Source organism: Salvelinus sp. IW2-2015, linkage group LG5, assembly GCF_002910315.2.
Source record: "Salvelinus sp. IW2-2015 linkage group LG5, ASM291031v2, whole genome shotgun sequence".
In the NCBI taxonomy this organism is placed as follows: Eukaryota; Metazoa; Chordata; class Actinopteri; order Salmoniformes; family Salmonidae; genus Salvelinus; species Salvelinus sp. IW2-2015.
In genome coordinates, this window is record NC_036844.1 from 12,207,254 (window position 1) to 12,224,222 (window position 16,969).

General features: G+C 40.7%; 1 protein-coding gene across 5 annotated transcripts in view; it reads right to left on the reverse strand.

Moving 5' to 3' along the window:
- The window catches only part of pisd (phosphatidylserine decarboxylase), a 39,851-nt gene extending 23,099 nt beyond the window's left edge, over positions 1 to 16,752 (reverse strand). Inside the window, exons 1-3 of one of the 5 annotated variants that reach the window (XM_023987514.2) lie at positions 16,529 to 16,752; positions 14,772 to 14,842; positions 12,191 to 12,366 (exon numbers count right to left, since the gene is read on the reverse strand). In XM_023987514.2, the coding sequence (XP_023843282.1) occupies positions 12,191 to 12,366; positions 14,772 to 14,842; positions 16,529 to 16,716 (435 nt within the window). In that variant the 5' untranslated portion in view covers positions 16,717 to 16,752. Of the gene's footprint in view, positions 1 to 6,761; positions 6,863 to 12,190; positions 12,367 to 14,771; positions 14,843 to 15,607; positions 15,703 to 16,528 lie in introns of those variants that run through there. The other 4 variants (XM_070443559.1, XM_023987516.1, XM_023987517.2 and 1 more) reach the window with 4 other exon arrangements.
- Positions 16,753 to 16,969: the final 217 nt, after the last annotated feature.

Genomic DNA, 16,969 nt, shown 5'->3' on the forward strand with positions numbered 1-16,969 from the left:
AATATTTGCTGGTCCGTGGTGTGTAATGAGGAGCAACCAGACGCTGCACTTGACACATTCATGACATTGCTTATCCKAGTTACTAATAAGCATGCACCCTTTAAGAAAATGACTAAAAACTGTTAAATCCCCAAGGATTGATAAGGAATTGAAAAACTATGGTTGAGAGGGATGAGGCAAAAGAGATAGCAAATAGGTCTGGCTGTACAACCGATTGGCAAACGTACTGCAAATTGAGAAATCATGTGACTAAACTGAATTTAAAAAAAAGTAGTTACTACACTATGAAAGACAGATGCATGACTAAGAATGATAGTAAAAAGATTTGGAGCACCTTAAAAAAAACGTTGTCTTTCAACAATGACAAGCCACCGGGGGTCTGACAACTTGGATGGAAAYTTASTGAGYATYWTAGCGGACAATATTGCCACTCCTATTTGCCACATCTTCAATTTAAGCCTACTGGAAAGTGTGCGTCCTCAGGCCTGGAAGGACGCAAAAGTCATTCTCTTACCTAAGGATAGTAAAGTCCCCTTCACTGGCTCAAATAACCAACCAACTGTTACCAACCCTTAGTAAAGTTTTGGGAAAAATTGTGTTTGACCAGATACAATGCTATTTTACAGTAAACAAACCGACAGACTTTCAGCACGCTTATAGGGAAGGACATTCAACAAGCACAGCACTTACACAAATTACTGATGACTGGCTGAGAGAAATTGATAAAAAGATTGTGGGGGCTGTTTAGTTAGACTTCAGTGTGGCTTTTGACATTATTGATCATAGTCTGCTGCTGGAAAAACTTGTTATGGCTTTACAACCCCTGCTATATTGTGGATAAAGAGTTACCTGTCTAACAGAATACAGAGGGTGTTCGTTCTTTAATGGAAGCCTCTCAAACAAAATCCAGGTAGAATCAGAAATTCCCCAGTATCTAGGCCCCTTAWTTTTTACCAATGACCTGCAGTTAGTTTCAGAATGGGTGGGAAGAAACACATTTGTCCTAAATATTTCAAAAACAAAAATGTGTATTTGGGACAAATCATTCACTAAACTTCAACTAAATCTTGTAATGAAGAAGGTGGAAATTGAGCAAGTTGAGGAGACTAAACTGCTTGAAGTAACCCTGGATTGTAAACTGTCATGGTCAAAACATTGATAAAACCGTAGCTAGGATTGGGAGAAGTCTGTCCATAATAAAGTGTTACTCTAACTTCTGAACAACATTATGAACAGGGAAGTTCCTACAGGCTCTAGTTTTGTCGCAGTTGCCACAAAGAGGGACAATGGCTCAGAACAGGGCAGCACGGCTGGCCCTTGGATGTACTCAGATAGCGAACATTAATATGCATGTCAATCTCTCCTGGCTCAAAGTGGAGGAGAAATTGACTTCATCACTACTTGTATCTGTGTGAGGTATTGACATGTTGAATGCACCGAGCTGTCTGTTTGAACTCCTGGCACAAGACACCCATGCATACCCAAACAAGACATTTCACCAGAGGTCTCTTCACAGTCCCCAAGTCCAGAACAGACRATGGAAGGCGCACAGCACTACATAGAGCCATGACTACGTGGAACTCTGTTCCACATCAAGTAAATCACACAAGCAGTAAAATTAGATTTAAAAAAAAGACTACCACCTTATGGAACAGCGAGGAATGTGAAGCAACACATAGGCACAGACATGCATAAAAACACAATAACATGCGTACTACACACACACACACACACACTAGTACACATGGATTTTGTGTTGTGAATAAGTGATAGTAGATTAGGGGCCTGAGGGCACACAGTGTGTTGTGAAATCTGTTACACAATTTTAAAAACATTACAATACATTCATAACTGCTTAATTTTGCTGGACCACAGGAAGAGTAGCTGCAGCAGCTACTGGGCTCCATAATAAATACAAATAACCCCATCAGCTAAAGTGTTCACGGACCCTGTTATAGACTCCTGGCAGCTACCCTATACTGCTGATCTGTATCGTTTTGTATTACAGTATCTTTTTGGCATTCATAAGCATGCCATACCTTGTTTTTCTCCTTAGATTTTGGCCTGATTTAGGGAGCCTGGAGTCCACTGCTTCCTACCTTATCCTATCCTACCATCAGCTCAGCAAAGCTCAGTGAATAGATTAACCCCCCACACACTATCTGCTGTTTTGTCAGTTAATCATTTCAGAAAGTTAATCGTCATCATTAGACATCTGTTGCCTGACTGGTAATTTTTTAAGTAAGATTTTAAAAGGCTACTCAAGATGCAGCTCCAGTGTTTCCCCTATATTCCTTTAGCAGCGGTAGCCCACCGCTGCTAAATTGTTGCCACTGCTGCAAAAGACATGTCATTTAAAAGATACAGTACCAGTCAAAAGTTGACAGCTACTCATTCAAGGGTTTCTTTATTTACCATTTTCTACATTGTAGAATGAAAGTGAAGACATCAAAACTATGAAATAACACATGGAATCATGTAGTAACCAAAAAAGTGTTAAACCAAAATTTATTTTACATTCTTCAAAGTAGCCACCCTTTGCCTTGATGACAGCTTTGCACACTCTTTCCATTCTCTAAACCATGAGGTAGTCACCTGGAATGCATTTCAATTAACAGTATTTCAACATCTGGATGAGAAGCTTGCCCAAAGTAAACTGCCTGTTACTCAGGCCCAGAAGCTAGGATATGGATATAATTTGTAGATTTGGATWAAAAAAAAACTCWAAAGTTTCCAACACTGTTAAAATAATGTCAGAGTATAACAGAACTGATATGGCAGGCGAAAACCTGAGGAAAATCCATCCAGGAAGTGGGATGTTTTTGATGTGGGTACTTTTCAACTGAATGCCTATAGAGTTTCTAATGGGTTAGGACCCATATTGCAGTTCCTATGGCTTCCACTAGATGTCAAGTCTTTAGACATTGTTTCAGGCTTGTTTTCAGAAAAATTAAGAAGAATGAGATTTCTCTCTCAGTGGACTGAGGAAGAACGCAGAGCTGGTTTGCGCGCATGACCGATTGCACGCCCTTCGTTGTTTTTTTCCTTTCTTTTGAATACGCTATTGTCCGGTTGAAATATTATAGATTATTTAGACAATTGACAACCTGAGGATTCATTATAAACATTGACATGTTTCAACGAACTTTACCGGTACTATTAGGATGTATTCGTCTGCATGTTGACCGCCTTTGAGCCTGTAGATTACTGAACAAAACGCGCCAACAAAACAGAGTTTTTGGGATATAAAGAGGGACTTTATCGAACAAAACAAAATGTATTGTGTAGCTGGGACTCTTGTGAATGTAACCACACGAAGATCTTCAAAGTGATCAATTATATCGCCATTTCTAACTTTTGTAATTCCTTTACTTGGTTGTAAAATGTTTGTATGCTTTTGTAAGCGGGGCGCTGTCCTCAGATAATCGCATGGTATGCTTTCGCCGTAAAGCCTTTTTGAAATCTGACAAAGCGGCTGGATTAACAAGAAGTTAATCTTTAAGTCGATGTATAACACTTGTATTTATTATGAATGTATATTATGACTATTTCTGTATTTTGAATTTGGCGCTCTGCAATTTCACCGGATGTTGTCGAGGTGGGTCGCTAGCGGAATGGTGAAGCTGGCTCTCATGAGAACCGCCACAGGAAAGGAAGACCGAGAGTTACCTCTGCTGCAGAGGATAAGTTCAWTAGAGTTTCCAGCTTCAGAAACTGCAGCCCAAATAAATGCTTCAGAGTTCAAGTAACAGACAACTGTTCAGAAGACTGCGTGAAATAGCAAAGAAACCACTACTAAAGGACACCAATAAGAAGAGACTTGCTTGGGCCAAGAAACACGAGCAATGGACATTAGACCGGTGGAAATCTGTCCTTTGGTCTGATTAGTCCAAATCTGAGATTTTTGGTTGCAACTGCCGTGTCTTTGTGAGACGCAGAGTAGGTGAACGGATGATCTCTGCATGTGTGGTTCCCACTGTGATGCATGGAGGAGGAGGTGTGATGGTGTGAGGGGGGGGGGGTTGCTGGTGACACTGTCAGTGATTTATTTAGAATTCAATGCACACTTAACCAGCATGGCTACCACAGCATTCTGCAGCGATACGTCATGCCATTTGGTTTGCGCTTAGTAGGACTATAATTTGTTTTCAACAGGACAATGACTCAACACACCTCCAGGCTGTGTAAGGGCTATTTGACCAAGAATGAGAGGGATGGAGTGCTGCACCAGATGACCTGGCCACCTCAATCACCTGACCTCAACCCAATTGAGATGGTTTGGGATGAGTTGGACTTTTAGCGTGAAGGAAAAGCAGCCAACAAGTGCTCAGCATATGTGGGAACCCCAAGAATGCTGGAAAAGCATTTCTCATGAAGCTGGTTGAGAGAATGCCAAGTGTGCAAAGCTGTCAAGGCAAAGGGCGGATACGTGGAAGAACCTTTAATATATTTTGATTTGTTTAACACTTTATTGGTTACTACATGATTCCATATGTGCCATTTCATAGTTGAGTTCTTCACTATTATTCTACAATGTAGAAAAACCCTTGAATAGGTGTCCAAACCTTTGACTGGTACTGTGTGTGTGTGCGCGCGCGCGCGCATATAGAGTTGAAGTCGGAAGTCTACATACACTTAGGTTGGAGTCATTAAAACTAGTTTTTCAACCACGCCACAAATTTCTTGTTAAAAAACTATAGTTTTGGCAAGTCGGTTAGGACATCTACTTTGTGCATGACAAGTAATTTTTCCAACAATTGTTTACAGACAGATTATTCCAGTGGGTCAGAAGCTTACATACACTAAATTGACTGTGGTTTTAAACAACTTGGAAAATTCTAGAACATGATGTCATGGCTTTAGAAACTTCTGATAGGCTAATTGACATTTGAGTCAATTAGAGGTGTACCTGTGGATGTATTTCAAGGCCGACCTTCAAATTCAGMGCCTCTTTGCTTGACATCATGGGAAAATCAACAACAACAAATAAATCAGCCAAGAAATTGTAGACCTCCACAAGTCTGGTTCATCCTTGGGAGCAAAAGGTACCACGTCATCTGTACAAACAATAGTACACAAGTATAAACACCATGGGACCACGCAGCCGTCATACCGCTCAGGAAGGAGACGCGTTCTATCTCCTAGAAATGAACGTACTTGTGCGAAAAGTGCAAACCAATCCCAAAGGACATCAAAGGACCTTGTGAAGATGCTGGAGGAAACAGGTACAAAAGTATCTAAATCCACCGTAAAACAAGTCCTATATCGACATAACCTGAAAGGCCGCTCAGCAAGGAAGAAGCCACTGCTCCAAAACCACCATAAAAAAGCCAAACTATGGTTTGCAACTGCACATGGGGACAAAGATCGTACTTTTTGGAGAAATGTCCTCTGGTCTGATAAAACAAAAATAGAACTGTTTGGCCATAATGACCATCATTATGTTTGGAGGAAAAAGGGGGAAGCTTGCAAGCCGAAGAACACCATCCCAACCGTGAAGCACGGGGGTGGCAGCATCATGTTGTGGGGGTGCTTTGCTGCAGGAGGGACTGGTGCACTTCACAAAATAGATGGCATCATGAGGCAGGAAAATTATGTGGATATATTGAAGCAATATCTCAAGACATCAGTCAGGAAGTTAAAGCTTGGTCGCAAATGGGTCTTCCAAATGGACAATGACCCCAAGCATACTTCCAAAGTTGTGGCAAAATGGCTTAAGGACAACAAAGTCAAGGTATTGGAGTGGCCATCACAAAGCCCTGACCTCAATCCTATAGAAAATGTGTGGGCAGAAATGAAAAAGCATGTGCGAGCAAGGAGGCCTACAAACCTGACTCAGTTACGCCAGCTCTGTCAGGAGGAATGGGCCAAAATTCACCCAACTTACTGTGGGAAGCTTGTGGAAGGCTACCCGTTTGACCCAAGTTAAACAATTTAAAGGCAATGCTACCAAATACTAATTGAGTGTATGTGAACTTCTGACCCACTGGGAATGTGATAGAAATAAAAGCTGAAATAAAATCACTACTATTATTCTGACATTTCACATTCTAAAAATAAAGTTGTGATCCAAACTGACCCAAGACAGGGAATTCTTACTAGGATTAAAAGTCAGGAATTGTGAAAAGTTTAAATGTATTTGGCTAAGGTGTATGTAAACTTCTGACTTCAACTGTACGTATGTATATATTCTTCCAAGACCCGCTTTTAAATGGATAGTCATTGGCTCAATGACGGAAGTCTATGGGAACAGCTAGCATGTCATTGCGCTAACGCTAGTAGTCGCACACTATAGGCCTACTATACTCCCAAAAGTGTGCAACTATTTTCTCAATATTGTTTATCCAGCAGTCTGATGTTGGACTTCAGGGGTGAGTTCCTACTCTATTAGTTTCTCAACCAACCCGTTTTGACCAAACAGGAAGGCGGTCCCTAAAAGCCACAAAAAGCAGGAAACAGGACCCACTTCCTTATCTGAAACACTGACGCTACAGACTACATATCCTGTGAGATGACTCATCTAAACAGTTACCGTAAAGACAGGAACTGTCCAAATAAAACTTCAGTACAGACTGTTTATGCCTAAATTCARGTAGGTTTTTGACCACTTTACTGTAACAGTTCCATTTTAAAACACTCTTCGGTTTAACTAGAATACATTGAACAATTTCCATAAACAGTTACGTATTTCAGCTAATGCATTATACCAAGTTCATCAAACAGTATTGAGCTTATTTWAAAAAAGAAACTCAGAACCTTACCTTCTCTTGGTGTTTTGTCTGAAATGTGAATAAAATTGACAAAGGCGAAGTTAAGTCTCTCACTGCGTGCTAGTTAAAGGTGAAAACTTAACTCTCACAACAAAGTGCTGCATGCTGACTAGACAAGCCCTTTAAGAGACTTGAATGTGAAATCTGCCCACCCACCCTCTAAAGACTGTCATTGCTGGGTGATGTCATCAGAAAAAGTAGCCTGATGGGCCAAACACACAAATCTACTGTAGCTGTACAATATCTCATCATTCATCAAGTTTACAGCAGAGCTAACTTAAAAGCTAGAATCCTTAATTGATACAATAAAAAGTGTTCTGCTATGGGTACAGGAACTGACCATCCATGATATCAAATGTAMAATTTTAACCATGTTTGTTAACATATGTTGTTTCCAAACATTGACCTAAAACAAGCTTATATTTTGAGTTATGGGGTATGACAGTTGAACTAAGCTCATGAAGCATTTATAAGTTATATTRTTCTAGAATCAATGGGTATATCGTTAAATTTACAAGTAAAAAAAAATGTAGCAACTAAGGATTCTTTAACGATTTGGGGTGATGAACTGTATTCAACTGTATTCAACATGCATCCATGAGCAGAGATAGAAAGCGCCAATATTACCCTATTTAAATATTTGGTCATTTTATTTTGAGTAGTCTGGACTTTCTATCGGTAGATGATTTACAGATACTACTAACAAACTACGACCATCTGTTGATAAGCAACTMCTTGCTAAGGTTACGGTAAAGGTTAGAGCTAGGGATGCACGATATAAAACGGTGAAAATATCTGGAATCGGAAGATATWAGCTAAAATGACAACATCGGWATCTGCCKAATGTCTAGTTTAACGCCGATGTGCAAAACCAATGTCAAAGCTGACGTGCATACCTATATAATGGTAGGTACGTGACGTAATGACGCCATGTAAAATGTTGCGGTACACGTGCAACACAGCATTCCTAACCTAGCCCACAATGTCTGCTGTGTGTATCGAGCAGTCAACAAGTCGAGCAGTCATTTGAAAGAGTAACAACATTTCAGCAAGACAACGGCAAGATAACGGAATTCATTGCCCTTGACAATCAACCGTTCTCTGTCGTGGGTGATGTTGGCTTTCGCCGACTGGTCGAGCACCGGTACACATGTTGCCCTACCAGAGTTACACAGTAATAGCATCACTGCTATTAGCTTCACGACATAGTATGAAACGCCATTTGGGTCTTTACGTGTCAAAAAAGATACATGTCAAATAACAGTTATATTATAGAATGTTGTGTGTTCTGAATTTGCACGTGCAAGCCAAGCACCACCACTACTATCAGTGGCACTGTCAAAGCTCTACAAAAAAAAGTCTGCAAACAAGCAAACACCGGCCACGAACGATGTGTTTACAATARGGCCTTGGAAATAACACATTATTTGTTAGACCGCAAKTTCTGTGGTAGCTAGCTTTAGCTTGGTACCTAGCTAGCACCAATAGCCTGAAAACAATGACCAGTAGAAACGGCAGCCATTTCATTATTKTTAGCTATGAATTAGGAATCCTTGTAAGTATTAGCTAGTTAGCCACTTGTTGTTCACCTATTGAAATTGAACTTCAGTTCATGAAAATAAATAGCTAGCCAGCTACTTAACCCTGTTGCCCAAAGCTATCGTTATAAGCAGCCAGCTAGCTTCATCTGGCTGGTGTCGCTCGACCGGAGTGGGTTGTGTTGTGAAACTAGTCACAATAAGGATTAGGCACAATAGTGGAATTTGCAGTTGGCCTTCAAAATAAAAGTACCTCTTTGAAAGCGATGAAGGTTACAATTGGTGTAATCATGCCATATTTAGACTAGATAATGTTAAACAAGGTTGGAATGTGAAGCAATGAAATGGGGTATCAGTCTACTCGGTGACACGCACAGAACACAACTGAAGAGTTTACGCAAATATTATCATTGTAGCTATTGCGGGACTGTGAAATCACCTCCCCAATCAGCCTATTGTGTGTATTGACATTCATATTGCACTGTACAGGTTTACCTAAGGATTGGGGATCAATGCAATTTGTTATCAGTCTACTCAATACTCAAGATATTTTTTCCCAACGTCATCCTCAGAGTTATCAGACGCCAAAACATCCATGCAGTATTGTTTTCCCTCTGGAAGTGTTCAATACACAAAGGTTGACAATACATGTGGCTCAACTCAGATGTTTCAGTCCCGCAATAAGAGCGACGAAGCTAATGTTCTCTGGGTGTCACCGAATAGACTGATACCCCATGTCATTGATCCAGAATCATAGGTAAGGATGTACAGTGAAATAAGTATGCCCCCAATGCAATTCTAAAGTATAATACATCCAGTGTGATTGCAACAGATTGTCATCAAATTATTGTCTTATTGATTTTATATAATATTCCAACCTCGTTTAGCATGATCTATTCAATTATGGCATAATTCTACTATTTGTATTCATTTGCATCACTGTCAATGAGGTACTTTTATTTTGAAGGCTGACCGCAAAGTCCACTGTTGTGGCTAATCCTTATTGTGGCTAGATTCACATAGATGGACTCCCAATCACAGCCGGATGTGATACAACCTGGATTCAAACTAGGGAGTGTAGTGACACCTCTTGCACAGAGATGCAGTGCCTTAGACCACTGCGCCCGTGTGTGTGTGTAACTATTTAACAGTACTAGAATGCTTAAAAAGCCGCAAAAATGTTAAATATTGGTATCAGGTTTTTTTGGCAAGGAAAATATCGGATATCGGTAACGGCCAAAAATGTCATATCGGTGCATCACTAGTTACGGTTAGTAGATATAGTTGAAATCTTACTGAGTCTGTAGAGCATCTACAGATGGACTATCAAAATAAGGTGTTATGAAATATTTAGATGTTCAAAATGTATCCATCCACACAAATGTAAAATATGTTACACCAATACCTCAGTGGCACTCTTTACAGACAGTTAGCAGTTAGCAGTTCCAATTTGGGTAGAGACTAGAGAGTGAGACAGTGAATGCTCCTATCCCAGTAGCTGGCTCAGAATTGTGCATGCGTCTTTGGCTTGTCCGAGGGAAAAGTGTGGGCCCCTCTCCAGTCTGCTCATTACCATTCCAGTCACGTCTCAGCCCAAATTCACCCGGAGAAAAACTCAGGCCATTGTTAGGAGGGCATGTGCATTTGGTTCTTTGAGAAGCGTGGGCCAAACTATGTATTTGTTCCAATGGGTTGTGTGTGTTGACTAGGGCTGGGCGACAAACTGTAAAAACTATAACGGTATTCATTCACGGACCAGTTTGGATTTTTACATTACCTTCTATAAAACGGTATTTTTGTTTTATCTGTCACATTAAATATTTCAGAGCTGGGAAAAACATACATTTTGATGTATCTATCTTGTTACAAACACAAGACACTAAAGACCAACATATCAAACCAAAACACCTTTCCAAAGTATTGTATTACGATTAAATACAGGTATATTGGAGGTATTTAGTCATTTCGAAATACATTTGCAACATTAACAGTAACAAAAAAACGTGTCACTTGCTATGTCTGTGATTGTTTATCTACCTTAGTCGAATGCACTGACTAAGTCGCTCTGGTTAAGTGTGTCTGATAAAATGACCAAAACGTAAACAATTCCAAAGCACACTGGTTATTATTTTAGGCCTTGTTTCAGGGGTGGAGCTCATTCAAATAATACCCAGCGTGCTTTGCAAGTGTTCATTTAGCACACACTTATCACACCATAGTGCCATGAGACTTCAGATACGAATGCAGGGTGAAATGGGCCCAGAAAAGTGTGAATCGCACAAAAAAAAAAGTATAGAAAACTATTTTGAAAACAAATCACAGTTCACAGAAATATCTTGTTACAAAATACATTGGATTGTAGTTCAGGCTGTAAAAATCTACATGACAAAATACTAAAGTAATTTAAATACGCGTTTCAAAATACAAATACAGTATGAAACTGCCAACAGCTAAGGACTGCTAGCAAACTTGCCAGCACAACAAGTCAACAACTTCAGGAAGGTACGCTTGCCAAATAGAGACCGCTGGAATTCCCTTGTGGCATGTTGTACTGAACAGTTCACAGGGGGTGGAACTGAAAGTCCATCATGTTTGCTGTTCCATGTTTATTTACAATATAGCGACAACTTCATTTGCAGTCAAGGAAAATCCCTAAAACAATCCCCCATACCAGTCAATGAGCTTGCATTTCCACTGGGAACCTCACCCCACACTCTATTCATTGCAAAGCCCTATTGAGCAAGTCTACTGGCCATGCCCCCCAAAGAGCACATTTCACAATAAGCAAAAATCTATCACAGTTTTGGTGAATAAATAATCACCCTTTTGTATCTGCAATGACATCACCTATGGTGCCACTTGGCTCTCTCCCATGTTAAATAGCCTAAGCAAACAATACGCTTTGTGAAGCCTGTTGTGATTATTCCTATGGCACACAGACAAAGGGCCTGTTTTGATTACTCCTATGACACCAACACTATGGACACTAAGAACACGGTGACCCTCCTCACTCGTCACTAATCTAACTGTAAAATCTCACAGAATGAGCCTCAGTATCACTTCTGGATCAGGTTTGCTAATCCAGCTGTTCCAAACCAACTTGATTAAGTCAAAAACGTGTAGGGCATTAGAGGCCCAAAGTGAGGAACAAATATAGTTCACTCAGAAAAAACATAACTAACACAGAGAACTTAAACTGATGAAGCCAACATACCTGGCATAATTCAAAGCAATGTTGTGATCTCAGCAAACAATATTTTGCCTACATAGGCTAGATCATAGGTGCAACAGAACTGAAAATGTCTTCATGRGAAAGCAATTCATTTCGCAACAGCTGCTCCTCTTGAACACGAGGGTAGGTACTTTCCAACTATTGGGGAAGGAACAGCGTTATGGCGACACAAACATATTCCCTGTGGAGCCACAAAACACAGACAACGCAAAACAGAGCAACAGAACACAGACAATGCCAGCGAGCAGGAAGAAAAGAAAGAGCAGCATCGAGGAAGGACACAAATGGACAGGGTCCGGCGGACAAAGACGTAGGAAGCTCAATCACACATAATGCACACATCCTTTGAGTCTTAGCTCTGTACACACTTCTCAGCATCCAGAGGTGTCAACTTGAAGTTGAGCGTTGGTCTTACATGGAGGGACTGAAAAACCACGGGGCTCAATCATACCAGGTGTGGATTTTCCTTGGTGGCGAGTTGAAATTCAAGTGAGCTACTCAAGTCCAACCAGTAAACAGTGCGCTGAATTAGTGTTGACAGCAAGCATAAGACAAGTGATATTTCTCTGCACAACACCCATCCTGGTACCTGGGACCGTGACCAGGTCCAAAGATACAGTACAATAGATTGACACTTGAATTTACCCTACCTGGGRGTCATTGGCGATGCGTGGAGGCACCTCCACGCCAATCTTGGTCAACTGGCGGTCCTTGTAGCGACCGTACTGGTCGTATCCCATGTAGCCCCCGCCGGTGGCGATGAGGAGGGGAAAGGGCCTGACGCGAGCCTGAAGGCCTAGAGAGGCTGCATTGAACCGCCCTCGCCCTGAATATACACAGAGGTTTATATTAGGAACAATTTAAGCATTTCCCATAACAAGTATTGCATATACAGTACCAGTCAAAAGTTTGTACACCTACTCATTACAGTTTTTTTTCAATATTTTATACATTGTAGAATAATAGACATCAAAACTATGAAATAACACATATGGAATCATGTAGTAACCAAAAAAGTGTTAAACAAATCAAAATATATTGTATATTAAAGATTCTTCAAAGTAGCCACCCTTTGCCTTGATGAAAGCTTTGCACACTCTTGGCATTCCCTCAACCAGCTTCATGAGGTAGTCACCTGGCATGCATTTCAACTAACAGGTGTGCCTTGTTAAATGTTAATTTGTGGAATTTCTTTCCTTCTTAATGCGTTTGAGCCAATCAGTTGTGTTGTGACAAGGTAGGGGTGGTATAAAGAAAGATGTATTTGGTAAAAGAGCAAGTCCATACTATGGAACGAACAGCTCAAATAAGCAAAGAGAAACGACAGTCCATAATTACTTTAAGAAATTAAGGTGTCAATACTGAAAATATCAAGAACTTTGAAAGTTTCTTCAAGGGCAGTCACAAAAATAATCAAGCACTATGATGAAACTGGCTCTCATGAGGACCGACACAGGAAAGGAAGGCCCAGAGTTACCTCTGCTGCAGAGGATAAGTTCATTAGAATTACCAGTCTCAGAAATTGCAGCCTAAATAAATGCTTCAGAGGTCAAGTAACGGACATCTCAACATCAACTGTTCAGAGGAGACTGCGTGAATCAGGCCTTCATGGTCGATTTGCTGCAAAGAAACCACTACTAAAGGACACCAATAATAAGAAGAGACTTGAAACACGAGCAATGGACATTAGACCGGTGGAAATCTGTCCTTTGGTCTGATGAGTCTAAATCTGAGATTTTTGGTTGCAACCGCTGTGTCTTTGTGAGACACAGAGTAGGTAAAGGATGATCTCCGCATGTGTGGTTCCCACTGTGATGCATGGAGGAGGAGTTATGATGGTGTGGGGGGAGGGGGTGGTATGTGATTTATTTAGAATTCAAGGCACACAACCAGCATGGCTACCACAGCATTCTGCAGAGATACGCCATCCCATCTGGTATGCGCTTAGTGGGACTATCATTTTTTTTCCAACAGGACAATGACGCAACACACCTCCAGGCTGTCTAAGGGCTATTTGACCAAGGAGAGTGATGGAGTGCTACATCAGATGACCTGGTCTCACTGTCTCTGAATTTGCTACCCTGGTGTCAGAGGTGAGATGGCGCCCCTGTGAMGCCATTGGAGGATATGCATATTATTGGTACCATTTGAAAGAAAATACTTTGAAGTTTGTAGAAATGTTAAAATAATGTAGGAGAATATAATGCATATGGTAGGAGAAAATCCAATGAAAAACCAAGCAGAATTTTTTTTGAGAGAGACCATCCTCTTAGAAATGTAAGAGAAAGCTCATATTGTAAAATAGCTCCCTGGATGCAATTCATATGGCTTCCACAGGGTGTCAGCAGTCTGCTCAAAGTTTCAGGCTTGTAACTTCAAAAACGAATAAGAAATAAGAGTTTTTGTATGAAGACAGTCTTGAAAATCCATGTCATCGCACGCCATGATGAAGTTGCGCACCTGCTTAAATCAGTTCCCTATTGAACATACTTCTTTCCTAAATATATATTATAGTTTGATTACATTTTAGGGTGTCTGAGGAGTAAATAGAAACGCATTTTGACTTGTTGAAACAAAGTTTAGGGGTAGATTTTCGGATTCCTTTCTCTGCAAGTTGAACGAGTGGATTACTCAAAATCGATGGCGCCAACTATACGGACTTTTTGGGATATAAAAAAGGATTTCCCCTAACAAAACGATACCAAATGTTATCTCTGGGACTCTGGATGACAAATCAGAGGGAGATTATCAAAAAGTGAGTGAATATTTAATCTTTATGTGAATGTATGAAACCTGTGCCGGTGGGAAAAATATTTTGATTTGGGGAGCCGTCCTCAAACAATCGCATGGCATGTTTTTGCTGTAATAGCTACTGTAAATTGTACAGTGCAGTTAGATTAGCAAGATTTTAAGCTTTCAGCCGATATAAGACATTTATATGTACCTAAATGTTTAACCGCTATAATAACTACTACAATTTTTGAATTACGCACCCTCCAATTTGACAGGAAATTGTACCGCCAGTACTGATTCCCGAACAGGTTAAAAGAAAGTTTGTAAGCAATACAGCAGGGTAGAGGGTAGTAAAGCTAGTGTGTTCACCGAGTGTGCTCATCTTATTAGCACAGAGACTAATGCGAAGGTAGCCTAAGAGTGTGTCAACAGCCTCAGTCAACAATATGTGGGTTGTAAAAAGCTGGGTCGGACTGAGGATGTCATTGTGAAACTCACCACTGGATAATGAACACCATGGCCACTGTTGAAACTGCCGGGCTCTTTGTGCTCTGAGGAGGAGCCAGTCACTGCAGACAGACAGAGAAGCAGCACATATTATAAATGTACCCAATGAGATGGACTCAAATGTAGTTTTTCCTACTTGCCTGCGTCAAACATATTGGCATTATGATACAATACCCAAACCATTGCAAACTATACCAATAACTGAGGAGTGGCTATTTGACAGTCAGATGAAGTCAAAAAGGAACTCACAAAAACAGCAACCCTCCTGTTCTGGTTGGACATGTCTGTAAGGCTATTAATACTAAGGCATGTTCCAGAAACTGTCACTGACAATTTGACAGAGACAATGCAGAATCATAAAGTAGGTCGGTGTGGTATACTTAAGCAATAAGGCAAGAGGGGGTGTGCCTGGATACAGCCCTTAGCCGTGGTATACTGGCTATATACTACAAACCTCTGAGGTGCCCCATTGGTGTTATAAAACGGGTTACCAACGTAATTAGAACATTAAAACAAATGTTTGTCATACCAGTGGTATATGACACATTTTAGCCAATCAGCATTCAGGGCTCGAACCACCTGGTTTATATAAAGTCTATAATATACTATATTGCTGACAAGTAGATTTGTTGACACGAGTAACAAGACATTGGCATCATAAGGTAAGAGCTTGCTAGTTAGCTTACACTAGCTGGCTAGCTAATGTTAGCTGCAAGAATTTATGAAATGAGCAAACCAGAATTCATTTTCTCCCACCAAGACAGCCACTGTGTCTMTGCGACTCTTCCAATAGTGTGTAGCTACCACACATTGAAATAGCAATTTACCTATTACCTGCCAAATCTCCCTGCATTCAGTGGCAGCTGATAAGAGCACACCTTTCCTAAGGACGCTGCCATCTTGTGAGTGTGTAGAACGCTAGTGTTCTACTTTAAAGTGTTATGGCAGACAACACCTATTTGTGTATTGCCGCCACCTACTGTACGGAGTCTTTTTTTATAAAAAAAATATATATTACTCCCCAAATAAATGCTATATGTGCATGCTGCCACCTACTGTTTTGGTTGTATATCAGCCCAAATAATTTAAATAAAACTAAACAAAATAAACTCAATGTACGCCTTTATTCAGATTCAACTGTGGGCGCCCATCCCTGTAGGAAGAGCATCTTCGGACATGCTTTGCAATGTTTCAACAGTGGTCTTTGTGGTCTTCAAGTCCTTGGTCTTTGTGTAATGTGATATTGTACCCCCTAGCCCAATTGTCCTTCGTATATTATTTATATATGCACTTGTGTTCCCACATGTACTTCCTGTATTGATTTGTTGTTCTTTTTTTTTTTTACTTTAAAAAAGTGAAGTCCTGGAAACTCAAACTTTTCAGCCGCAGATACTGTATCGTTACAATACCCAGTTTCTTGGACTTCTTGTTCAGTACAATTAATCATATGTGCAATAAACACCATAAAAATCCACCTTCACCATCAGCATATCAGCTCCCCTCAACTGTTGAACAACACTGAATCTACGGTCTGCAGCGCATCCACCGCCATATTTTCAGCTCCTTCAACTATTTCACGTGCATCAGTGTAGGAGCCCTGCTGTGTAGCCCTGGCCACTTTACCCGCGTTTACCCTAACCGGGCACTCCGGGGAATTGGGAATGTGGTTTCCATCACAATTACATAATCGAACACCCTCAGATTCTATAACAACATTCCTCCGGCACACACTTGATACATGTCCATACCTTTTACAATTCCGGCAAAACAACGGATTGGACACAAAAGCTCTCGCCGCATATCTAACACATCCCATCTTCACATGTGAATGGAGATACTCTTCGTCAAACATCAATAATACCGACAGGCTTTTTAATTTCTTCAAATCRACTTCAAAATTCCAGCGTGCTTCAACTACTCCTGGTATGCTCCTCATAAACCACGAGGTCTCCACATCCAACGCGARGCCTAAAACGCTAGCGTTAACAACCAATCATAACTCGGGATTGAGGAACGCTGCTGCTTATTCTTCTTCTTCGGGGTTTATCAGCGGTTGGCATCCACGTATGGTGCTTTACCGAGATACGGTACTGGAGTGTGGGCCAGAGACAGGGAGAAACTAAATCCTACCTGCCAGCCCCATTGCTCTTAAACAAAGATAACATATTTGAGACTATATCTAATGACGT